This window comes from Schistocerca gregaria, chromosome 6 (genome assembly GCF_023897955.1).
Source record: "Schistocerca gregaria isolate iqSchGreg1 chromosome 6, iqSchGreg1.2, whole genome shotgun sequence".
NCBI classification, from domain to species: Eukaryota; Metazoa; Arthropoda; class Insecta; order Orthoptera; family Acrididae; genus Schistocerca; species Schistocerca gregaria.
In genome coordinates this window covers 89,552,897-89,580,072 of record NC_064925.1, presented here as the reverse complement: position 1 = coordinate 89,580,072, position 27,176 = coordinate 89,552,897, and the positions used below count along the sequence as shown (strand labels likewise).

Below are 27,176 nucleotides of genomic sequence, written 5' to 3'. Positions count from 1 at the left end.
AATATTCATGTATTTCATACTGCTCTTCCACACTTGGTGCCATCTCTCAACTTTAAGTCCCTTTTCCACAGTACTGTACACTCTGGTATTACTGACTCTTGCATAAAATGCAAAGGAATCAAAATTTCAGTGGAAAACTTTTGCACTGTCAAGTGTACATGATAACACTCCAACCTGCTTATAATGGAGTGGTTACTGAGTTTGGATCTCAGCCTACATTGGTCTTCACCAAGGTCAGGGTGTCACAATGGCTGCACTCAGGAGACCACCTGCTGCTGCATTTGATACCCTCCACCACACGGGTCACACAGAAAAAGGAATGCTGGGGAGCAGCACTGAGGTCGAGATTAGGAGACTTACAGTGAGAGAACAGGTAGAGACTGCAATTGTATAACATAAAAAATTGGTGTACTGCAGTAATTTAGAGCTCATCCTTGCTTCTGTGAACTTACAAAATTCATGAGCTCACTTAGTGAATTTCTGACTGTTCAGTTGATGAAATAGCAAATTCATTATGTTAACTACAACCACAGTTTAAAACAAGAGGAGTATGCTGTTTCATGAGGTTTGTCTTTTCCACAATAAGACTGAGCCGTTGAATTGGTTTTCATGGTGATCCACTCCAGCCCTAACAAGGAATATCAACAGTTTACTGGGAATATGGAAGTGTCCAATCCAACCCGTCTGCTATGACCCATGACGTCATCAATATGGTGGAAATGGCTATTCTACGCATCTCCAATATGGCGCCTACGATATCACTACATAAACACGGCAACAAACACACAAATACGTATAAATATGACAATAACATCTGCCTCCAAAAATAAAATAAAATTAATGGGACAACCACGGAAAATTGGGGGTTTAGGGGGGGGGGGGGGGGGGGGGGAAGACATCACGATCCCAAAACATACAAAATGATGAAAAAATATAAAACAAAAAAAATAATAATTTTACAAAATCTACAGGCATCAGACACTTCCCTAAAATCATCAACTGCAGCTGACGATACCAAAAAACCAACACCTACAGCAAAAACTACTGGAATTGGAACCAGACATTTCCCTAGACCACAGTTGATGGTGCCAAAACAACTATAACTACATACAAAAATAAGAAAATTGGAATCAGTTATTTCCTTTGACCTATAAAGGTCAACTATAATTACTGATACGAAAAAAACCAACACCTACAAAAAAACCACAACACCTCAAAAATTAAAAACTTAGATATCCGTATGTAAATTATAACACATTCAATACACAAAACATTATAACTCGAGAAAAATAGACGGAAAAAACAATTACTTACCACCAACAAATTTCGGCCAGTCATACCAAACAAACAAACACACAACACCATCAAACACAACAAGACGACATCTACAAACAACCAACTCAAACTCCGCGCTGTAATGATGTCACACACTACAACACCCTTACGTCATGGAGTCAAAGGAGTCTGGTGGAATCTGACGCTTCCGTTAACCTCAGTTACTGACTAATTTCACAAGTCATTCTCATGCTCTAATCCCAGTTGGTTTGCATACTACCTTTTTTCTGAGAAACTGCTCAAAACATGATTAAATGACCTTATTGTACTAAATTACAGGAGTGAAAGATCTTTAGAGCAAGTCTCACCATGAGGAAAGGCCATCTAGGTGAAGGTTTACTCACCAGCCCCAACAAATTCGCTAGGTATCAATATGGTTTGACTAGATCTGCCTGCCTTGTAGAACCACATAAAATTCATCTTTATTGAAGCTGTGATCAAACAAATGCCTTGTAAAACCACAGGAGGTGATACCTCTGAACTCCCCAGCTTTATTTAACAATACATTTAAGAATGTGAAGATCTTTCTGGTATCTGATTTTCAGCTCCACACCATGCCAATTTACTATGAAAATGACAAATTTTAAGTATAAGGATTGCAACATAAACAATACCAAGTGAGATATGCAATGTCAGTGATGATCAAAATTTGATGCTGGCAGTTTCTTAAGTTAGTTACATGTTTGTACGCTCATTTCAAAGATTTCTTCTGAAATAATGTAGTATGAGTGAGTTTACTATTTTTCAGACCACCACATGCAACTACAGTTAAAAACTAGTTTTTTTACAGGCTAACAGGTTTAAAATGAAAATTCATCTATGAAATAGGAGTAAAAGAAATGATTTCAGGTTAGATTTGAAACATGCTTTGCTACCTGTCACACATTTTATGTTATTGGCTAAATTTTCGAAAAAAATTGTTGATTCATATTGCACTCCTTCCTGAGCCACTGGCGCCTTTGTTAGCAGGTAGTAAATGTCATTTTGACCATTGCTGAGGTATGGATATGACTATTCGTCTCAAAGTGCTGATGAATATATTTGACACAGCTAAGTGGCTCCAAGTTTGTGTTACATGCTCATGGGTTGGCTCATCCAATAATGTATGTCTGCAGAGGAGGAAGTAAATATGTTTACAAACTAGTTTTTCATTACTGTTATAGAAGATTTTACTTACAAGTGCACACATGCACAAGATTTCAATTAATTGTGACTATAATGACTAAGTCTATCAACTACGACTCTGTAATGAACTTATTTGTATTACGCTGCTCTAGATCACTTTTAGTAAGTGACTAGCAACATAATGTATGTATATTAATTCAACATAACAGTATTACTTTACAGGCAAACTACTTTTGTGCATTAAACAGTAACCCAACCTACTTGAGCACAATCAAAAGAAAATTTTTCTCCACTCTGTACAACTGATTTTAAACTGTGGAGACCCAGGTTAATTACAGTATAACTGCTTTCCTAGCGATAGAGATGCAGGCATCATAAAAAAATTGAACATAGTGTGAACAGTTGTGTTGGTTTCATGCGAAGTACTGAAGTTCTTTCCTGCATTTGTTTTGTAATTATTTATACATGCAAGACGTACTACATACCTCTATCTTTCTCAACCATTTGCACGATAATGTGAAATCCGGTGGATTCGTTGATGGGTAATCGGGAGGTAAGCTGAAGTATAAAACCAATGGTGGCAAGTACCTGATACTAACTTCGGTGACTTCATTATCTGCAAAACAGTTGAGTTTCACAGCATACCATAACAATTATTTTAGACTAGCAGCAGACATTGCATCACAGTACCTTCTTTCCTTAGGTCACGATAAATGATTTTAAAATCAGATGAAATATCTGGGTACGCATAGAATTGTCCGCCAGATTTACCACTGTCTTCTATAATTTTAATTTCTTCTGCATTATATATGCTTTCCAACGCAGAAAGTTCATTTTCTTGACTTTCTTTATCTGACATCTGTATACTTAATTTTCTTAACTCTACGACCGACTTCTGCTGGTCTTAACATTTGCTTACTGCAGAGTGCAAACTCTTTGATCCGCCGCCGTTTGTCGTAGCACTATTGTCTTATCATTGTTCTCTCGTTCGTTGTCGAAAATAAATATGTTGTACTTACCCGGGTATCGGTTGTGATGCACACTGTGCTGGAATTCCTTAAACTTCAAAAACTTCTTGACGATTAAAATGATGCGTTACATAATTCTTCTTAAATTTTCGAACAACAAGCAAATACGACAAGCCTGGGAAATTTAATTGTACCCGTTGGCTCACCTGACTACTATTTTACCCGCGCTTTGCATCGAAATACACCGTGGCGGGTAGTTGTGTACGTTAGGCGTATAAGCGGCAAACGTAGGTTTTTCTGAGATGGTTGTTGAAGGATCTGGTAAAATGTTTGTTTTGAAGAGAGGTAAGCTCTTAAATACACAAATAAAATTACATAAGCAGCAAAATAATTCGGATTTGTGTGTTATTTTTACGAATATCAATGACTGTGAATTCGTCACTGTGTAGTTTTAAAGGATTACTATCATAATTTTTTTTAAATCTTGTTTTACAAGAAGATGCACTCCACATAGATTTAAAATACATAATTCTAAGGTATCATTGGAAGAGCACATACGATGTAGAACACTTATTCATATTTGTTAGTAGTCATAGTGGCACGTATGTAGGGTCGTTTATTTACTCATCTTCGTTGACTGGTAGCGAATAAACAACTGTTGGAGCGTTGATTTCAGGAATCTGGTCTGTCGTGAACCAGTAAGATTAGACCATCTAAAATCATAACGTACTTTACCTGACTCAAAGATAGTGTGGGGTACGTTGAGAAGTTGCACTAACGGCCTTGCTCATCAATTAATATTAAAATTACCTGGCTTTTAAGCAATCTTAGACAACTTTGAACCATTGGTAACTAATTAGGTAGAGGATGAGGGAAGACGGGAAATTTTTCAGTGGTGTTGGATGTTTCTTAAGCTGTTTTTTCGTAGCCAGTTGGTTAATATTATTTAATTTGTGAAATGATGGTGCTTTAACGTTACTGACAAAGCGAACTTGAGTAAGTATAAGTGTAGAAGTACTATGAGACATTGACTTGCAGGTAGAGTTGGTACTCGCAGTTTAAGTGTGAAATCAAAGTAACTGTGTTACTTACATTTATTGTAGGAGGAGTAGTAACAGTGTGTTTCCAAAGTTTCGCATTAACTGTGGCTGTTTAAGTTACTGTGAAGATTTGAAGTTTCCAGTGTCTAAGTAAATTTAAGTGTTAACCTAACTTAAAAATGTTTCTAATCTTTTACTGTTGGATTCGCGTTACTTTTCCCAGACTTAGGTCACAAACAACAGATAATGAGGTGGCAGTGAACTGGGGGACTTAATTATATGCCACAATTTTTTTATCATTATGTAGCACTACTAATTAAATTGGAGAACTGGAAACAAACGGAAAAGATGCTTTTCTTATAAGGTCACCTATTAAAACTCCAGTTGCATATAGGTTAAGCTTTTCTAACCAATTCACTTGGGTGCAGCAAGTAGCAGAGATAGGGCCTATACTTAAAAATTGCTCAAGGTCTGCCCCCCCCCCCCCCCCCCCCCCACACTTCCTGAATACAAGCACACAACTTGCACCAAATTACATGACACAGCCCTGCTGTACATTGTTAAAGTCACGGTTGTCAATAATAAAGTGCTGTATCTTTGTGTGTTGGATTGTTAGAGGGATGATTAAACCATTACAAAGTAGGTTTTTTTGGAAATGCAAACCCACCATGGACATAACAACAACTCTAATTTATGTAACAATCACACCACAAATTATGTACATGATCATTCAGAAATATTAGTATTAGATCTGTACATCCTTGCTGATGCTAAGAACTTGGCATGGTTTGGAGTCCCTGTGCCACATTCTATTTAACTGTTGTGCCAAAGAGTCAGTGTCTCTCGATATTTATTGGCAAAATCTGCCTCCAGGTGATTTGAAGTAGTAGTCACAAAGGATCAACAGGTTGCTGGAGAATTGCGATGAACTGGTGGGTGACCAACCATATCTCAGGTGTGTCTGATGGGCAACATGTCATATGCATGGAGAATAGTGGTACCCATTATTCTCCAAAGGAGGGTGGCAATAAGTAACTAAGTTTTGCTGAAATATAGCAAATGGGCCGGCCGCGGCAGCTGAGCGGTTCTAGCCGCTTCAGTCCAGAACCGCGCGATTACTAGTCACAGGTTCAAATCCTGCCCTGGGCATGGAAGTGTGTAATGTCCTTAGGTTAGTTAGGTTTAAGTAGTTCTAAGTTCTAGGGGACTGATGACCACCAATGTTAAGTCCCATAGTGCTCAGAGCCATTTGAACCATTTATAGCAAATGGATTTAACTTTTGAGATGATCAGTACCTCAAGCTCCAAACCTTTCTTGAAATGTCAGTTGGTGATGGGTGTGACCACATAATGCAGAAGTGGGGTGTGACCACATAATTCAGAAGTTGAAGACACATTTTATGTTCAGCATAACCTACCAATGCTGAGTAGTAGCTTCATCCGGTGATGTAATGATGTGGCATGTCAATCCATACATGCACAAACAGGAACGAGAACTGAAACTGATTTTTTATTTTTTTTTTTTTATTTATGTATATTTTTTGGACTGTAGGCCTAGGTTGTGATGCCAGATTTTTAGTGTATTATCAGACATATGTTACTTTCAAGTAAAGTCCTATTTGTAGCTCCAATTAATTCACATGTTGTATCCTTTGGTGGTAAAAATCATCAAGTTAGGAAATTGTATTCTGTACTGCTCAGTGTAAACTGTCAGAAATGAGTCTCTGTGTTAGGTCCTAACATGTATGCAACATGCTTTATAGTAGGCCTATGGCATGAAGGGGAAATGTGTGAAATTATTAGGCATACTTTATATATTTGAGTCCACCAAGAGTCATTCATTTGCCCATTGCAGCACTGGTCATTTGTTGCTTTTGGGCATTGGAAGCCTACGCAGTTAACTCTGAGGGCAAAGCTGTAGGCCTGAACTTCCTTAGTTGCTTATTTATAGCACTCTGCAATCTTTTAGTCAGATAGTATGAAAATCAGTTAACAAGATACCATACAATACTGTGAACTGCACAATGAAGAGCTATTGAAAAATCAGAGAGCAGTTGTTTATCATTCAAGTTTGGTATAATCTTCTTTTAGTCCTCCTTTTTTAGAGTGGTGGGTGGGGCATCAGCTTGAGTAGGGTGGATGGTAGAAAGGGTTTTGTATCACGCAAGGCACAGTGCTCACCTCTCATTTTGTGGCTTAGGCCCAGCATCAAGTTTTTTCTTAATCTATAATTTTGTGGTGTTTTACAGACGGAAGGAAAGAGGAAGTCCATTTTGACAAGATCACATCCAGAATACAGAAACTGTGCTATGGATTGAACATGGGTTTTGTGGATCCAGTAAGTGGTATTCTGTTGTTTTCTATAGTGTAGAACAATATATTTTTGTCTAGGAATCCTGTTCTCATGTCGTAATTGAATTTGCATTGGCCATAAATTATTTTACATCTTTGAAATTCACTGCTGAATTTGTTTTCCTCAGTAACAGCTCTGAGGTTTTTATGAGTTTAAAACACACACAGAAGTGTAAATACCTATTACAGGGTTATACGGCCTGGGAGATCCGGGAAAAACCCAGGAATTTTTCATTGTTTTAGATTTCAGTTAAATTTTTGTAGTTTTGATGTGTAAGATTTCATACGCCTAAAAAGAACTTTAGCCTACTACTGCTAAATAACACTGCAGCAATGACACATAAATCAGAGAACACCAAAATAAAAGTTTAGTTGCATAGAAAATGGGTAATTTAGACAATGCACAGACCAGTTTGCCAAAACCAAAAAGTGTCAAAAGGCTTTAGGTCAAAGATTATGCTGTATGTCCTTAACAACTAACATGCATTCGATGTGTGTGACATCACAATTATTTGCATTTGTAACAAATCACTGTAAAATATTACGAATAGTGGCTTGAGAAGAGGAGAAGAGTTACTTTCAAAGTAAATTTCCACACAACATGATTTATGTTACGTGTGAGAATGTGCAGTGAATTTCTTAAATCACAGGGCATTATAACTCTCATTCAAAACGTTACACATTGAGGATCATCCATTTGAAAAAATTCAGCCCCAGAATATAAGTCATTTATGCCACCATTTAAAATTTTACCGGCACATATGTATTTGATATGACTTAAGGTGTAACACAGGCTAAAAGAAGGTAAAGCTTCAAGTTAGTTTTCATATTTAATGTTGTTCTTTCATAGATAAAAAATTATGCAATGAATGGAAGAAAGTATAATTGACCTTCAAAAAAGTGCATAACATGTTACTGAGCAATGTCACAAGTCTCTATAGTATAGAAAAAATAAAGTGTTCTGGCATGCAGAGGAATACCAGTTCGCTTCGTATCTACTCTTTTTGTCGGTGAATTGCCTCTGTCTCTGAACAGCTGTAACATTCGCTACTACTTCTTTCTAACTAATACTATGAATGGGCAACAGAAGACAGCACCGGTCAAGCGACAGGTAGTGGGACATCCGTACCTTGCTCTCGTACGAAATTAGTCCAGTTTTAGAGCGCAAACCTGTGTCAAGCGCAGCTACTATATTCCCTGCTCTAAAATTTGCCTTCAGTAAAGACAAATATGTCTTTTACCTCTTCCGTTCCTTAATTTTTCTGATTTTATTATTGTTTTTATTTAAATACAAAAGCTTGCAGTTTAACTGTCGTTAAAGACCTTTGATTACTTCCTTTCGTTTTAGAATAATAAGAGATTTTTTTCCTTTTTAGATTTCGTGTTGCTAAATTTTACCTCTGCTCTTTATTTTAATACTTAATTTCTTAAATTAGGTTTATTTTTCAAATATTTTTTAATCACGAAAGTTATTGTTTGAAATGTATATTGAAAACATCTATGGGAGTTAGCAGTTTAAAATAAATAACACTATCATATTCATTTGTTTTAAAAACATTCTATTAAAGAAACATTTCAATTATTATGAGACAATACAACAAATAATTTAGAAGGAAGTACCATGTTTAACAACAAATACTATAATTTAGTAATAGACTTTGGAGAATAACTCACTCGGAGCTGTGTGCGAGATCATTGATTCGTTCTATAATATATTCTCGCTCTGAGTGTTTTGAATGGCCCCCCTCAAGTTTTGCCTTTTTCTCTTTAAGCTGCCTTATTTATGCATCAACAATCTTTCTTTTAGTCAGATGATCCTTTTTCCTGGATGACTTGTTGGTTGGATTTTTGAGGTCTTCAGCATATTGATCTTGTGAGTTTCTTACAGAGTGTATAATTGACTTTGTTGTAGGCTCTCCTTGGACACTGCCATGTGTCTTGACTTCTTTGTACACCAGTCGTCTGCTCACTACAGATTATTTCCTCATATTCTCGAAAAGGCACTCTTTGTTCACCGAGAATTCTCGCTTCGCAGCTGCTTGACTGTGCGACAAAGTGAGTGCAATTTCCATTGCCTTCTGCAGCTCGTGGCAATTTGCTTTCTGGTTCTTGAGACATTTCATCCAGAACTCATCCAGCCGTTGTTCCTTTTTGTTGAATGTTTCGAATTTTGTTTTGCAGTTCTTCTTTACATCAGAAGCTTATTCCGCTTCTGCTTCATCGGCACATTCACTGTCCATTCAATTGCTCTCCACCAAAATCTGTAGAAAGTAATTAAATAGTTTGGGACAAGCCTCCCTGCACACTATTGTGGGATCAAAGCATCTTACAGCTTTTGTCAAGCTAAAGCGTAGAGGAGATTTCTCCATCAACTTTGACATGAGCTTGATCATTCCTCTCTGCATTCGATTCGGAACTTAGTGATTTCAAGGGCTGTGAGAGACTTACACTTTCTGAACTCATTCTTGATGCTGAACCCAATCTTGACATGGTTCTCACCCAAAAGATTGGATTCTTTGTCCAAATTAACTGATGGCGAGATCTTCATCGGCTGGACAAACCGTCATTGTTGTCTCCATTATCTCTGTCAATGCAGAGTGCAGGGACGGTGCTAGCGGCCAATCGAATTGGAAATCCTTTAGGAAAGGTTTCAAGTCCCCAGCAAGAGTCTTGAAAAAGGCAATTTCCGGATCGAGTAGCTTGTCCTTTAGGTGATCCTCCACTACTCTGTAGCTAGCACATTTTGGTTTGTTTTTATCTTCCAGCTTTGCAACAAATATTCGCAGAAACGGAAGCATTACTAGAGCTCGCTCAGCAACTTCTACATTCTCCAGCCATCGGATCGCACAAAACTTTAAGGGACACAGTTCCAATTCTGTTGTCAAAATATACAGAGCTCTTCTGGCAGGGACATCCTTAAAGATTGTACAAGGCACATAAAAACTGAATTATCATCCACTGTGTTTCCTGAATTGCGGACTTCAAGGCGCCGTGAACAACGTGAAGCCCACACGTTCCAATTTCCAATAAAACTGTGTCTCCTCCCTCAATTTCTTTCAAAAAAATTTTAAGTTCCCTTAATAACGCAAAGTTGACATTAGGGACATCCATCGATACCTGTAAAAGTTTCTCATTGCTTCGCCGGGAATTTTTTTCTTCAAGGACTCGAGTAGCTTAGCTGCCGTCAAACTGCCTGGAAAAGCCGATGCGAAGTTACGGATGCACGATCTAACCGATTTTGTACTTTTGTAAACGCATGCTCTTGGCCAATTCACTGTCGGGGAACATTGCAGGGAAAAGTAACACTTTGTTCAAAGAACTACGCAGTGACTTGTGTGAAACGATGCACTCCAAACAACACAATATTTTCGCCTTTACCAAATCAATTCCTCTCAGTTAACCCGGGTTTTGACATTGCAGTGACATCCTTCTGCGGAGGCGAAACAATTCCAGCGGCCAACGCCACTGTTGTTGACCCAGCTGAATTCGCAGATGTAGTAGTGGAAGTAGAATCTGTCTGCTGGATTGAAGTGATCGCCGCCGTACAAACTTGCTGTGCTTCTCATGGCAGCAGCTTTTGCGACGTGCTTCTTGGATTTTGTCATGTGACTTGTAAGAGCCGATCTTCCCATATTAGGGATGTTAATGAGGGTCCTTGGACATAATCCACATTTAGCACTGTAAAGCTCTGTGGGTACTTTCACCAACCAGTCCTTGAATACTGGATCTGAAAGCCAGCTATCTTGAAAACCAATCAACATGGCGCAGTCGCAGTGATTGTCCACCAACAACCTTTATTGGAGGAAGAGGAACGATGGATGTAAATAAGGCTGCACCTTGTTATTACGCATAATGAAATATGACACAATGAGTGTTATCTACCTTGTCAGTTTATAAAACTTTGCCCTGCACATGCACAGAATTGAATTCAACAGGTGAACTGAGCACACTGACTACTGACAGACTGTGTGATTTGAAATGTGAGCGAGGCACGTTTGACAACACTGTCTCTGCCAGGCAACAATCAGCATTAATTGTGATACTATTAGTAGCGCTGTGTTTGTTGACCCTTTAAGAAACTATGAATGACAAGTCTTATCAACCAGTCTTACTCCAGTAATCTATTGCAAGTTTCTAGCTAATTTTACATGTACAGTACAGCACTTCTCTCTCTCTCAGCTTCTATTGATTACTTGCCCTTGTCTCCCATCCACAATTTCTAAGTTAAAGGCGTCTGCCGGTTACGAACGACTTGGCCTCCCGGTTACTTTACAGCTGAGGCACTTTGCTATATGTAAAATTTCCAGAGTGCTTTAGGGCTTGGTATACCTCATGTTGTACATATACCGATTTTAATTTAAAGCCTAGATTCTGTACAAGCGCACATGTTGATTTACTTGTAGAGGAATGATTTACCCGCTTAATTTTAAAATATGGTTTTACTTGACATCCAGTATATTGATAATGTCGCCTTTTATGTATACTTCCGTACCTAGAAACGTAGTAAATGCTGTTCAGCTGTTATTGTCTTCACGTTATGTTTTCTTGCTATTCTTTGATGTACTTGCAGGCCCCCTCTCCATATTTTTCTGCTAATCAAGTCCACAGTAAAGGAAACACTCTGGATGATAATTCAGTTTGCACATGCCTTGTAAAACCTATTTAAGGATTTCCATTCCAGAGTAGCTCTTTATATTTGGACCATGGAATCGGAACGGTTTGCCCTTGAAGTTTTGTGTGATCCGATGTTGTGGACTGCACTCTAGTAACTGCTTCTGTATTTACAAATGGTTGTTGCAAAGATAGAGCACGAAAACAACCCGAAATGTGGTACCTACACAGTAGTTGATGATCATGTGAGGAACATGCTACTTGGCTGAATAAACTCGTATTTAAAGACTCTTGCTCCAGACTTTTTTTTCCTTAATTATTGACCAATTTACTTAATGTTTTTGTTTACCATTTATCTGCCAGCTAGTATTTTCCTGTAATACTGTCTCGACATTGTTTTCTCTTTACACATACCAAGTTATATTTTTTGGCATTTGATGTATAAACGGCAATTGTTTTATTTGTTTTTAATCACAGTAACAGCGGCTGTATTATTATGGCATTTCATGGTATTGGGATTTTGAGCAGGCATGTAACGATGTTAGCCGCTGAAAGCGATGGCTCGTCTTTTGTGCGATCAATTGCTGGCTTGGTTGCCTCGCCTCGCCTCACCTCACGTCACCTCACCTCACCATCTCAGCTCACAGCAATGTGTCTTCCCACTTCATCCAGTCACTGAATCACTTTGCATTGACCAGCTGACGCTGTGGTGACTGCTCCTATTCTGTCCCATCCTTTATTGCCACTCCAGTCCCAGTCAGGCAGAACGCAAAATGCCCTCTAAGATCCCTAGACCTTGCTATGAGTACTCGCAGCCTTAAGTCAGTGGGTGTTTAAATGTTGCACAGTATATTCAGAGTTTCGAATAAAAACAGTGTAAAAGTTGTTGCATCACTCTTCGAGAAACCATGACACCGACTACAGCTAAGTGTAAACTTCACTATGTAAAGGTTCTCCTAAATCGCTGCAGCAATGATCACGAGATAAAAACTAAATAAATTGTTATTGGAGAATCGTTTATGGAAAGGTTAGGGGTTTTATACTTCCAGGCACATTAGGAAACGAAATCCAGGAAAAAACGTTTTGGAAAGAGCTTTGGTCACATCTGCATTTGAACTGCATGTTTGCATAATATGAAAGTATATGTATGAAATACATTAAACACTGAAGTTTAGTTTCCGAAGCATTCTTAGGCTCCTACCTAACCATGCCCTCAGAGAAGAAATAGCAAAACATTGTTAATGCCCAATATGAAAGTTCAGCTTTTCGTGAAGATATACTGTACTTACATTACTTTAACCCATTAACCTTTCGTCTTCATGTGGTCGTGCTACTTAACAATGATGCTGCTAGTGGCTGAATACATAACGTGTCTTATGCACTGAACGAGGCCCCACGAGAAAGACAGGCCGCGGTGCGTACCTCACGAAGAACGGCCTGAGCTCGCTTGTTCCCTTAACTCAGTGGGCAAAATGTGTTTCTAAATCTGTTAACTCGCAACCGGGTGTTTGCATACTAATGAGACTTACATCTTGTACTGGAATCTGTTATTATGAGGTCTTACTGATTACTGTTCGTGCAACAAAATTTAAAATAAATTCCTTCTCGTAGGCCTCGTGCTTTGAATAACTGCTGTCATTCGCTAGTAAAATCACGTGACATGAGGTATGACTGGCTGACAAAAGTGCATCGCACAACACAATCTCTATCTTAGAGCTTTGGAAGCTACTGTGCTGTAATTTGTGGAATTTGTGTATACATTTTCGTAATATGAAAATAAACACTATCCATATTGTCTTGCATCAATCATCTTTTCAAGCGCATTGTTTTTCCTGGATTTCGTTTCCTAAAGTGCTGGGACGTCCTCCGCCAGTATAAGACCTTCACGATTCAAAAGGGAAAGTATAGTGTTGCTTAACACAGATGTATTTTCACCCGCTTTATACGTAATTTCATCTGGGAGAAATTGCTTTTAACTGGGAAATCTGGGGAAAATCCTGGAATATTTTTTTCTTGTCCAAGTAGACACCCTGTATGTACAGTGAAATGGACATGAGGAATTCCTTTTCCACGGTTGCACTTTAGGCATCAGCAAAAAATCTTATTTGCTGAAAAGTTGGTCATGACTTCTCAAAGTTAAGTGGATATTTTTTTCCACCTTCAGTGAAATTACATTTTCAAACTGGCTGAAAGGAGAAATTAATTCACTTAAATTACAGTGATCATGACTTTTGCCTGCAAATGAGTAAGACTGTTTACTGGTGTTGGACACGCCACTTGTCACTCAGTATTATCCTGGTTTTGAATATATCATATTAATCAGCTACTTCAACAAGGCCATGTCTTCCTAAAATCATGCCCTGAAATGAGATCCATTCTGTCTAAGATTTTGTGCACAACACCTAGAATAACTTTTCATTGCCTTATACAAACAAGACATTTTGAAATTGGGATTGTGTTGAGAAAGTTTGTGACTATGTTGGTAAGTAGGTAAAAGACGCAAGTTCATTTGTGATTTATTTTTTGTTTTGTTATCTGTTAAATTTCTCTGTAATTAAATTATTTTGTGTTACTTTCTGATCTTCCTTCGTATAAATTGAACAACAGCATAAAGTGTTATGTAATATCATTCCCACAATTCACAAAAGCTGTATAACACAATCACAAAAAATACTTCATAGGTTACTCAGCCACTGTATTTGTCCCGAAAGTTTTCCAGATAACAAAGTTACATATGTCACAATGACTAAATTGAGACTCATCTACGGGCTTGCCACTTTTAGTAAGGAATACCCAGAATCTTTTTCACAAAAAAAGCTACTTCGAGAAAAGGGGCCAAGGGTCACTCCATCGTGTAGAATACAATGAAAATCGAAAGAAAGAAATGTCAAGAGAGAATTGGTCAGATCCAGTCCAGTCCTTATGTTCACCTTCACCCAGTATCTAGACTGACAGGCCTTCTTTTCTGTTAGTAGCCTTTCCTCTGCGCCATTCTTCTATTTTGTCAAATAAACCTTTGTAATTGTAAGGTTGCCAGAAGAAAGACGACTTCTTTCGCCTTCCCCAATCTTTGCATTATCCTTGTCCGACCCTATGCTTCTTCTGCACCCATCTCTGTGCCCTGTGGCTCCTAATCCAGTGAACGTCCCCACTGCAAGACAAGGCCAATGAACCCTCCTACAACCACCTATTCCAGCCTTGTAACTGACAAAACACATAATATGAAAGGGAGAGCCACCTTGGAAATGACCAGTCATATACTGTCTGTTGTGTAAACAATGTTTTCAGCCTTTTACATTGGCACGACTACCACCAAGTTATCAGTTGGGGTGAATTGGGATAGGCAGGGGGTGTATACGGGAAACACACAATATCCTGTAGCTGAGCATGCTCTACAGCGTGACAGTCATGACCTCGGTGCCTGTTTCACCACACATGCCATCAGCATTCTTCCTCCAGACACCAGTTTCTCTGAACTCTGCAGGTGGGAACTAGCGCTACAACATCCCCTTGGTTCTCGCCACTCACTTGGCCTTAATTTACGTTAACTTCTTCCATATCAATGTATCTTCACAGTAACTGATCCTTTCATCACTTTGTTTTAGTTTTCCACATCTTTCATTTTATGACTTGTCTATTTTTTTTTCTCTCTGTCTCCCTCTCATCTCTGTTGCATACAGTGCACTTAGATTTTCACTCTTATTAACTCATGCATGCTGTTTTAACTGTAATCTGTCCTAAACTTCTCCAGTCCTTTTCCTTCACACCTCTTCATTGGAATTTTCAACGCTTCTGCCAGAGGAAGGAGCCATGGCTCTGAAACATTGCATAAGTAAAACCTTTTTTTTATATGTGTGTTCTTCGAATGCTGACTGGTGATTTTTTTTAGCCATCCAGTTGAATTATATTTTTAAAAATTGGTTAAACTCTTTTAATATTGGTGATGGGTTATATACAACACACATTGTTTTGAAAGAAAGAAATGAAACATGTAGAAGCCCTGTCAATGTAGTGACAGATGAGGCTGTTAAGGATCACATGAATTGTTCGTCCAAGGGACAAAGTGGTTCTGCAATGAATAAATGAGAAAAAGTGCTTGTAAAGAACATGGAAAAAATGAAGTGGCTTGGCACAGTATGGCATGAATAATTACTGAAAATTTTAATTGATGGAAGGAGAAAAGAGGAAACACACACACACACACACACACACACACACACACACACACACACACACTATTACAGAGCCACATTTGATGGATTTGTTCATGTTAGTATTCATATTTAAACATTCAGTTGTACGGCAAGCAGTACTGAAACACCATAAAACATGAATATATCGTACATTTGTGACAAGCCAGTAAAGTAAAATAAATAACATGAATATCTGTCATTTAGTTACGTGTGCATTCAGCAAAATAATCACAATTAACAAATATCATATCCGTAATTATCTAAAATACATTTGGACTGTGCCTGCAGATCTGTGGCTTATGAATGAAGTGTCACATCTAACATCTTGTGGGGTATCACTAAGAATATAAATCATTAATTTGTGTGTTGGCTTGGGGTTATCATTTAGGACATTAATTATTATAGTTATTGCAGATAGTGGTTTCACATGCAGGAAGTTCAAGTGAATAAAGGCAATGTGTTCGGAGCTAACATAGCACAACTAGCATAACTAACAGACAAGACAAAACTGTGTGTTCCCAAGTGTGAGACACGCCCCAGGGGGCTTGCCACTCTTTGGTGGGTTCATGCTTGGCTACCAGGCTGCTTGACGGTATAACCGAGGCCAAAATCCAATCTTACCTCTCTGATCAGGATGTCATTGTCGTCCATTTTGTGATGCAAAAGGTAGATTCCTCCTTAGTGCCCACCTGCGCTCTTTTTCTCACCTTTGATAGAGTAGTGCTTCCATCCAAGATCAAAGCAGGCTATGAAATTATCACAGTCCGACCATACATCCTGAACCTGACGTGCTTCTACCTATGCCATTGTTTCAACCACACTAGAACATCTTGTAAACACCCTGCCAAATGTGTAACCTGTGGTAGGGATGCACGAGGGTGATTGTCTGCTTCCTTCTCCCCGCTGTATCAACTGCAATGGCAGCCATGCCACCTCCTCTCGGGATTGCCCATGTATCTTGATGAGTGGGCTGTCCAAGAGATGCAAGTTATTGCTTAGTTGCAAACCCCGTGTGCTCGTGTCTGGCACTTATAGATAGTTCTGTTCTTGTTACCCCTCGCTCCATGAAGGACACTGCCACGCTGACATGCGACCTCAAATTCTGCTTAGAGATTGTGAAACTGCCCAATGTCAAGGTAGCATCACCATCCTCCCGTTCAGCTTTGCAACAAGCCATCACTCTCTCGCCTCAAGGGGCGTAACCACCAGCTACACAACCGGTAGTCCAGAAAGGATAAAAGGAGTATCCCCGTGAAGACTTCCTACGTCCCTCCAGCCAAACAGTGCCTGAGTCTTCCTCTGTTAACCAGAAAGGCTCGAAGATGTTCACTAAAGGCAAACATTCTTCTCCGTTGCTGACGTGAAGATCCTCTTACATGGTGGTGTCTTGTGATACCTTAGCCTGGCTGGCCTCCGTGTCGCCAGTGTGCACCACCAACCATTTCTCAGCATTGGACTCCATTGACTGACAGCACAAGCAAGCCGATGCTTGTACGAACCCCAAAGAGCAGGCATCTGTGCCCTGTAGCAGCGACTCCTCACAGGTTGTCGCTCGGCAGCCGCCGAGGTGATACCCCTTCATCTTTTCCTTACCATGACTCTCCTCGAAATGGGATGTTCGCGGCCTCCGGTCCCACAAAGATGATTTATGGCTGCTTTTAGCATCACTGTCCCCTTTTACTCTGCCTACAGGAAACGAAATTACATCCTCATGGCCGTTTTGGTGGACTGAGGCTTGTTGCGACGCAATTTGTGCATGGAGGCGCACTCTCCACGTTTTTGTCATCCTCCGGTGGCAAACTGCATTCATTATAAACATATGCATGCAAAGTGTCGTCGCGTTTACAGGATAGCAAAAAATCTAGTTGGGTTTCATTCACTAGTTCTTTTACCACTTCCACCCCTTCCTACGTTGTGTAGGCCAACTTCCTACGGCTCTCTGGGCCAATTTCTATCCTGACAGTAGAAGACGGTGTTATCGTGGACCCTATTGCTATCTCCAACACCCTGGGCCGCCATTTTGTGGAGATTTTGAGCTATACCCTCTATCACCCTGCCTACCTCCATTGGAAACGAGCGGAGGAGACCCCGGCGGTATCCTTCTCTTCTCAGAATCGTGAATGCTACATTGCTGTGTACACTATGAGGAGCTAGATCATGCTTTCAGTTCATCCTGATCCCCCTGCCCTAGGGCCAGACGCTGCCAACACTCAGATTTTGCTGCACCTTTCTCTTGCGGGCAAGCACTTTCTGCTTAACATGTGCAACCACATCTAGCCAGAGGGCTCATTTCCCTGACATTGGTGTGAAACCACCACCATACCCAAACCTAAACACAGTAAGGACAAAAACCTTCCTTCTAGCTACTGCCCCCCCCCCCTCCTTTCTCTATCAACAGCGGTGTTTGCGAAGTGATGTAATGTGTGATTTGTGTCCAGTTGATAAAGTGGCTTGAATCTCACAATTTACTAACGTCTGCACAGTGTGGATTTAGAGTGCGTCATTCTGCAGTTGACAATCTCGTTACTTTGTCCACCCATGTCATGAATGGTTTTCTGCAGAAATCCCAGACTGTGGCCACGTTTTTAGGTTTGGAGAAGGCCTGCTACATCTGCTGGAAAACACATCTCGTCCATACTCTTTACACATAGGGCTTCCATGGCCGCCTGCCCAGTTTCCTTCAGGAATTTTTAAAAGACCAATTTTTCAAGGTGCGTGTGGGTTCTGCCTTGTTAGGCACCTTTATAGAGGAAAACGGTGTGTTTTGGGTTTCTATCCTGAGCATAATCCTCTTTGCTATCGCTATTAACACTATAATGGCCTGTCTCCACCAGGGCATCTCCAGCTCCCTTATTGCTGATGATTTTGCCATTTATTGCAGTTCTCGACATAGCTGTCTCACTGAGCAGCGTCCCCAGTGATCTCTTGATCATCTTTACTCCTGGAGCATCGACAGTAGCTTTTGTTTTCCTACTGACAAAACCGTGTGTATGAATTTTGGATGGCACAAATGGTTTCTCTCACCATCTTTACATCTTTGGCCTGTTGCCCTACCATTCATTCAAACTACGAAATTCTTGGGCTCGTGCTGGATAGGAAACTCTCTTGGTCCTCCTGTGTGTCTTACCTGACAGCCCACTGTACGTGGTTCCTCTATGTCCTATGTGTCCTTAATGGTATTTCCTGGGGTGCTGAGGAAACCATCCTCCTCTGTTTGTACCAGTCCCTTGCCTATTCGAAACTTGACTATTAGTGCTTTGTTTTTTGCGTATGCATGTCCGTTCCTCTTACGCTGTCTCAACACTATCCGCCAACATGGCATCCGTTTGGTCACTGGCACCTTTTCTGCTAGTCCGATTGAGAGTCTCGCTGCTGAGCTACCACTGTCTTAACACTGTGACTTTCTCCTCAGCAGCCCCCCCCCCCCACCCCCTCTCCCCAAGGGGTCCACAACTCTTTTGTGGATACGTGTGTGGTGAGCACGGGCCCCCAACCAGTGCAGTTCTCCTTCCTTTCTGGGCTGCCCTACCCCCCTTCCCCATCCCTCCTCATCCCCAATCCTCCCCCTCCCCCCTCACCACCCCTTCGCACTCCCTCTTCTTGGGAGTAATGTATCGAGCCTTCGCCCGGAGACGGACGTTAGAAAACTCCAGGATCCTGTTTCCTTTGTTTTTCTCCATCCTCACGCTTTCTTCCTCTATTGGTCTTTCCCTATGTTCAGTCTTCTCCTTGCTTTCATGCCCTTACTTCTATCTCTGCCTCATTCTCCTTGCCCTATTCTCCTTGTCTTTTCCGTGTCTTATTCTCCACTTTGGCGTTTGATATTCGTTCTTCTATCCCTCTCTCTCTCTCTCTCTCTTTCCTCTTTCCTTTCCTCCCTGTGTGTGTCTGAAGGCTGACCCACGCGTTCGCACGCATAGCCGGTGACGGGGTAACGCGTAGTTCCCTGCCCTGGGTAGACAAGTAAGGCACGCACATACCACCTGGTAAAGGCCAGACCCAGGGATGATGGCCTGAGCTGTTACCTTCCAAACGTGCAGATTGGTCCCCCGTCCGTTTCTCAGGAGGACACCTAAGGCGGGAGTGCCTTCTGAGAGGGCTCCCACGAGGAAGGAGTGCGCCATCGGAGATGCTGGCAATCATGGGGAATTCGTCCACAATGGATTTTTCTTCTTCTTCTTCTTCTTCTTCTTCTTCTTCCCTGTCTTCTGCCAAAAAAGAAAGCTAGATCAAAATCCTGTTCTGAAAATTCTACCATCAGCACCGAAGTTTCTTGTTGTCACAAGATCTGATGGTCACGATTTCTCAACAGTCAACAGTTTTGTCATTCAGAAGTGTGTAGATGCGATTGCAGGACCATTGAAATCTTGTACTTGGTTGCGCAACAGTACCTTGCTGTTGGAGACACGAGTGCCTTCCAGCCCCTCTCTTACATCCATTTCCTGTACAGCTGGAGGCTCACTGCACCTTGAATTCGTCGCATGGCGTAATGATGTATACCGGGTCACTCGACGGACTAACTGATGAGGAGATTGTCTTTCCTCTCTGATCATGGAGTGACGGCCGTCCATCGGGTCATGAAAAGGTTCGACAATGTGCAATTGCTTTCACGAATTAAAGCGGGCTATGAGCTCATTTCTGTTCGGCCGTATGTACCCAGTCCTACAAGGTGTTACCAATGTCAGCGGTTTAACCATACAGGGCAGTCTTGTTCAAGTGTGGCTAAATGCGTTACCTGTGGCAGGGACGCCCATGAGTGTGACTGTCCACCTCCGACCCGTCGTTGCATCAACTGTATGGGTGACCATGCTGACTCCTCTCGTGACTGGCCCGCCTCAAAGATGAGAAAAGTATACAGGAAATTCGAGTGAAAGAGAGGGTGTCGACCTCGGCTGCTCGGAAGTTATTCAATAGCAGAAAGCCCACTGTGCTTCCGGCAGGTAAATACAGTACCGTTCTCGCCTCTCCTTGGCCTGCCAGGGAGGTAGCTACACAGACATGCGATCTAACATTTAGCGATTCGGTCATCAGATCGGCCAGTGCTAAGATCGCCCGATCAAGGTCTCCTCTTCCTCCAACCAACACTAAGGCTCCAACATTATCATCTGCTACTGCTAAGACGAGGACCTCTAAATCAGATGCTCAGACCTTCTAAAAAGGACCGACACATGAAGATTTCTTGCGTACACAAACTTCACAGCCATCAACTGCTCTTTCGAGGAAACGTAATTCTTCAAAGAAGGCTCATAGAATAAAAAGTTCTCCATCTCCGCCGAGGTGCGTTTCTTCTCCTGCGGCACCCAGCGGTTGCCGTCCCCGGCCATCTTCAGTTTCCCCAGGCTGCACCGCTGGTAGCCGATCATCTGGCCTTTCACTGTCTGAGGAAGTTGCCATCCGCATTACTCTTCCCACTTTCACATTTTCCATTTGTACTGTTTACACTCCATCATCGCCTACCTTTATTAGGGCAGACATGATACACCTGATTGCTCAGCTTCCTACACCATTTTTGTTGATTGGAGACTTGAATGCCCACCATCCCCTTTGGGGCTCTCCAGCATCCTGCCCAAGAGGCTCCCTCTTGGCAGACCTTTTCAACCACCTCAATCTAGCCCACTTAAATACCAGTGTGCCTACCTTCCTTTCAGATACAACGCATACCTATTCCCACTTGGACCTCTCAATATCCACTATCCAAGTTGCATGTTGGTTCGAGTGGAATGTTCTGTCTGACACATACTTGAGCGACCATTTCCCCTGTGTAATCCATCTCCTGCATCACACGCCTTCTCCATGTTCCACTAGCTGGAAGATCTCCAAAGCCGACTAGGGGCTTTTCACCTCCCTGGCGACCTTCCATGATCAAAACTTCTCCAGCTGCGATAGTCAGGTCACGTACCTCATGGACGTTATCCTCACTGCTGCTGAATATTCCATCCCTCGTACTTCCTCTTCTCCATGTCGAGTCCCAATCCCCTGGTGGACTACAGCATGCAGCGACGCTGTTCATGCTTGGCGACGTGCTTTACGCACCTTCCAACGCCACCATACGATGGCAAACTGTATCAGTTACAAACGACTCCGTGCACAATGTCGTTGTGCTATCAAAGAAAGCAAAAAGGCTTGCTGGGTGGCTTTCACCGAATCATTTAAAGGTTTTACTCCTCCTTCGGTTGTGTGGGGTGGTCTGTGCTGGCTATCTGGCACCAGGGTCCACTCCCGATTTTTGGCCTGACTGTAGCGAATGAAAGCTTTGTGGATCCTGAGGATGTCTCAAATGCCTTCGGCCACTTTTTTGTGGAGGTTTTGAGCTCTGCCCATTACCACCTTGCCTTCCTCCCCTCAAGCAGAGGAGGCATGGCCACATTCTTTCCAGTCTTTGAATCATGAAAGTTTCAATGCCACCTTCACCGTGTGGGAACACAAAAGTGGACTCGCCCAGTCCCGATCCTCTGTTCTGGGGCCTGATGGTATCCATATTCAGATGCTGATGAACCTTTCTCCTGCAGGTAAAGGCTTTCTTCTTCACACCTATAATTGCATCTGGACTGAAGGTCATATTCCCACATGCTCATGTGAAGCAATTGTTGTTCCCATACCCAGACCAGGAAAGGACAAACGCCTTCCTTCCAGTTATCACCCCATCTCCCTTACCAGCTGTGTCTGCAAGGTGATGGAGTGCATGGTAAAATCTTGATTGGTTTGGCTCCTTGAATCTCGACGCCTCCTTAACAATGTCCAGTGTGGCTTTTGTAGGCGCCGCTCTGCTGTTGACCACCTAGTTACCTTGTCGACCTTTATTATGAACAACTTTTTGCATAAGCGCAAGATGGTGGCTGTGTTATTCGGTTTGGAGAAGGCGTACGACGCCTGTTGGAGGGTGGGCATTCTCCACACCATGCGCACTTGGGGCCTTCACGGGCGCCTCCCTTTTTTTAATAATACACTTTTATTGGATCGAATGTTCAGGGTATGTGTGGGCTCTGTTTTGTCAGATGCCTTTCGCCAGGAGAATGGAGTGCCCCAGGGCTCCGTTTTGAGTGTGGCCCTTTTTGCCATAGCTATCAATCCAACAATGGATTTCCTTCCAGCTAACGTTTCAGGCTCCCTTTTCGTGGACAACTTTACTGCAGTGCTCAGAGAGCATGTCTCCTGGAGTGTTGTCTAGAACTGTCTATATTCCTGGAGTGTCGCTAACGGTTTCCGTTTTTCTGGTGAGGAAACAGTATGTATGAACTTCTGGCATTACAAACAGTTTCTTCCACCATCCTTACATCTTGGTCCCGTTGCTCTCCCATTCGTGGAGACAACAAAATTTTTGGGTCTTACATTTGACAGGAAATTTTACTGGTCTCCACATGTCTTACTTGGCTGCTCGTTGTACCCGTTCCCTAAATGTCCTCCATGTTCTCAGCGGTATGTCATGGGGGGGCAGATCAAATGGTCCTGCTTCGCTTATATCGGTCCATTGTCCGATCAAAGCTGGTTTATGGGAGCTTTGTCTACTCTTCTGTCTGGCTGTCCATCTTACGCTGTCTAAACTCTTTATCTACCATCGGGGGCTACGTCTGGCGACTGGAGCATCTACACCAGCCCTGTTGAGAGTCTGTATGCTGAAGCTGCCACATTACCACTAAACTACCGGTGCAATATGTTGCTTTGTTGGCACGCCTGCTGACTGATGTCAATGCCTGACCACCTCCTCCTTTGACGACTCTCTAAACCGCCAATACGGCCTGTATGTCTCTGCCCTGTTACCTCCTGGAGTTCGCTTTCGTCGCCTGCTTCAGCAACTTGATTTTACCCTCTCTACGACTTTTCGAGTGGGTGAGAGCTTGACGCCACCTTGGCTCCAGACTCAGGTTTGCATGCACCTTGAACTCAGTTCGCTCCAAAAGGAGAGGACCGCGGATTCAATATACCACTCGAGGTTTGTCGAACTTCGTTTGAGGCTCGCTGATAATGTCTTTATTTACACAGATGGCCCCAGATTACTCCTGGTGTCGGATGTGCCTTTGTCATTGGGATGATACCTTTCAATACCGGCTCATTGACCAGTGTTAAAGCTTTACAGCTGAGCTTTTTGCTCTCTATCCGGCTGTTCAGTGTACCCGCCGCCATTGTCATTTTCCCTATGCCATCTGATCTGATCTGATTCTTTGAGCGCCATTCAGTCTCCGTGACCCATATTTGGACCACCCTCTCGTGCAGTGAAGTCAATGGTCCCTTCAGTCGCTAGCTGATACCGGCGCCCGTGGTTTTTTAAATTTTTTTAAATTCCTGGCCACGTGGGTGTGCCTGGGAACAAAGCTGCTGATGCTGCAGCCAAGGCTGCTGTCCTCCTGCCTCGGACGGCTTCCTTTCCCATCAACTTGTTGGCGCGTTTCATCATTGTGTCATGAGGCTTGGTCCTCTCTCCATGAAAATAGCTTAGGGCCATCAAACCGGTCCTGACGGCTTGGACGACGTCCTCACGCCCTTCCCGACGAGAGGTCATTTTGGCCAGGTTGCGGATTGGGCCTTGCCGATTTAGCCACCTCTACCTGTTATCCGGTGACCTGGCCCTGCAGTGCCCCTGTGGTCATCCATTGACGGTGCGCCATGTTTTATTGTCCTGTCCCCGTTTTATTCACTCTCGTGTTGTCCTGTGTCTGCCGTCTACCTTACAGGAACTTTTAGTTGATGACGCTCGAGTAGCTGCTCGTGTCCTTAGTTTTATTACATTGACAGACTTGTCCAAAGAGATCTCTTTTATTGTGTTTATCTGTGTCTTTGTAAGTACTTTCTGGTGTTGTTCCCTTGCGTTTTTCTATGCTGTTAGTGCAGTAACATTTGTGACCGGGAGCTAAAAAAAAAAAACACTACCTCAGCAGTCACACATGCTGATTGTCTGCCCTGTGTGGCCACCCATCCTATGCCTCCTTCTTTGATGATTCCTTTGAACGCCAGTATGGGGCATGTCCCTTTTCTCTGTTACCTCCTGGAGTCTGCTTTCGGCACTTGCTATGTCGGCTTACATTCACACTACCTGCCACTTCCCCGGTCAGTGTGAACCCTTCAGCACCTTGGCTTTGTTAAGTGGCCCATGTTAACTTTGGCCTCGCTCTATTGCCTTCAGTTTCACGACCTTCGCATGGAACTTCGCGATAGTACCTTTGTGTACACTGATGGCTCTTGGACTGACTGGTGTCGGGTGTGCCTTAATCAATGGGGCCCATGTCTTTTGATACGGACCTCTGGCACACTGCTCAGTATTTACATCTGAGCTCTTCACCCTGTATCAGGCCACGGAGTACATCCGACGACACAGACTTTTCAATTGTCCTCTGCCCCGATTCACTCAGCACCCTTGAAAGTCTATGTGCGATGTACAGCGCTCGCCCCTAGTGCAACAGGTCCAGGAAAACTGTCACTTTCCAGAATGAGATTTTCACTCTGCAGCGGAGTGTGCGCTGATATGAAACTTCCTGGCAGATTAAAACTGTGTGCCCGACCGAGACTCGAACTCGGGACCTTTGCCTTTCGCGGGCAAGTGCTCTACCAACTGAGCTACCGAAGCACGACTCACGTCCGGTACTCACAGCTTTACTTCTGCCAGTATCCGTCTCCTACCTTCCAAACTTTACAGAAGCTCTTCTGCGAAACTTGCAGAACTAGCACTCCAGAAAGAAAGGATACTGCGGAGACATGGCTTAGCCACAGCCTGGGGGATGTTTCCAGAATTAGATTTTCACTCTGCAGCGGAGTGTGCGCTGATATGAAACTTCCTGGCAGATTAAAACTGTGTGCCCGACCGAGACTCGAACTCGGGACCTTTGCCTTTCGCGGGCAAGTGCTCTACCAACTGAGCTACCGAAGCACGACTCACGTCCGGTACTCACAGCTTTACTTCTGCCAGTATCCGTCTCCTACCTTCCAAACTTTACAGAAGCTCTTCTGCGAAACTTGCAGAACTAGCACTCCTGAAAGAAAGGATACTGCGGAGACATGGCTTAGCCACAGCCTGGGGGATGTTTCCAGAATGAGATTTTCACTCTGCAGCGGAGTGTGCGCTGATATGAAACTTCCTGGCAGATTAAAACTGTGTGCCCGACCGAGACTCGAACTCGGGACCTTTGCCTTTCGCGGGCAAGTGCTCTACCAACTGAGCTACCGAAGCACGACTCACGTCCGGTACTCACAGCTTTACTTCTGCCAGTATCCGTCTCCTACCTTCCAAACTTTACAGAAGCTCTTCTGCGAAACTTGCAGAACTAGCACTCCTGAAAGAAAGGATACTGCGGAGACATGGCTTAGCCACAGCCTGGGGGATGTTTCCAGAATGAGATTTTCACTCTGCAGCGGAGTGTGCGCTGATATGAAACTTCCTGGCCAGGCTGTGGCTAAGCCATGTCTCCGCAGTATCCTTTCTTTCAGGAGTGCTAGTTCTGCAAGTTTCGCAGAAGAGCTTCTGTAAAGTTTGGAAGGTAGGAGACGGATACTGGCAGAAGTAAAGCTGTGAGTACCGGACGTGAGTCGTGCTTCGGTAGCTCAGTTGGTAGAGCACTTGCCCGCGAAAGGCAAAGGTCCCGAGTTCGAGTCTCGGTCGGGCACACAGTTTTAATCTGCCAGGAAGTTTCAAACTGTCAATTGCTCACTCTTGGTGGAGCCACTGTGATGTTTACATGGGTTCCTGGTCAAGTTAATCTGCCAGGAAAGGAGGCTGCTGACGCTGCTGCCAAGGCTGCAGTCATCCATCATGCCTCAGTCCACGCATTCCTGTATTCCTTCCAAGGATCTCTGTGTTGCCGTCTATCAGGAGGTGGTGTCCCTTTTGCATTGCCACTGGTCCTCCCTTCACAGGAATAAGATCCAGCTTATTAAGCCTCTACCAGAGGCTTGGATGAGCTTCTCTCAGCCGTTCTGCTGTGAGGAAGTGATTTTAACCAGGTTGCGTATTGGGCACTGCCTTTTCAGCCATCATCATTTGATAAGAGGCACTACCCCACCACTTTGTACACTTTGCGCCCAAGTTTTAACTGTCCACCACTTACCAATGAAATGCCTATATTTTTAAACTGTTTACGTTCCACTAGGGTTTGCCATCTGAGTTATCGGCAATTTTGGCAAATTATGCATGGGCTGTCGACCGTGTTTTACTTTCTGTCTACCAAAGGCCATTTAATTTATGCCCTTGGACCTCCATTTCTATATGGTGTCTTTTTAGCCATTTCTCCGTGTCCCTGTTTTTCACTGTCTTCTAATCTGTCAATTGGGGATGACGTATAGTCGTTTTTTAACTTCTGTCTTCGTGTTCTATAGTTTTGACTTGGGTGCGTACGATCCCAGTTGTTTTTGCTCCCTAAAGCAAAACAAAACAAACCAACCTTGACTTTGAAAGTAAAACTTTGTCACTTGATTGGAGTAAAAACCCCCAAGAGATTTTGCTTGTATGTAAAATAAGTGGGTCAAAATCACCTATTCATTCAGTCGGTGACCATACTGGCACCGAAACGAAAGATGACAGAGAGAAGGGTGAATTAATGAATTCGGTTTTCCAAAATTGTTTCACT

The 27,176-nt window shown here is 42.6% G+C and overlaps 2 protein-coding genes across 3 annotated transcripts in view; one reads left to right on the top strand and one right to left on the bottom strand.

The window, feature by feature from the left end:
* LOC126277881 (E3 ubiquitin-protein ligase RNF14-like) overlaps window positions 1-3,422 on the bottom strand; it is an 82,841-nt gene extending 79,419 nt beyond the window's left edge. Inside the window, exons 1-2 of one of the 2 annotated variants that reach the window (XM_049977411.1) lie at window positions 3,151-3,422; window positions 2,946-3,076 (exon numbers count right to left, since the gene is read on the bottom strand). In XM_049977411.1, the coding sequence (XP_049833368.1) occupies window positions 2,946-3,076; window positions 3,151-3,319 (300 nt within the window). In that variant the 5' untranslated portion in view covers window positions 3,320-3,422. The remainder of the gene's footprint in view (window positions 1-2,945; window positions 3,077-3,150) is intronic. The other variant, XM_049977412.1, reaches the window with a different exon arrangement.
* Window positions 3,423-3,440: 18 nt separating this feature from the next.
* The window catches only part of LOC126277880 (ribonucleoside-diphosphate reductase large subunit), a 77,481-nt gene continuing 53,745 nt past the window's right edge, over window positions 3,441-27,176 (top strand). The window contains exons 1-2 of the mRNA XM_049977410.1: window positions 3,441-3,773; window positions 6,718-6,806. Of these exons, the coding sequence (XP_049833367.1) occupies window positions 3,731-3,773; window positions 6,718-6,806 (132 nt within the window). The 5' untranslated portion in view covers window positions 3,441-3,730. The remainder of the gene's footprint in view (window positions 3,774-6,717; window positions 6,807-27,176) is intronic.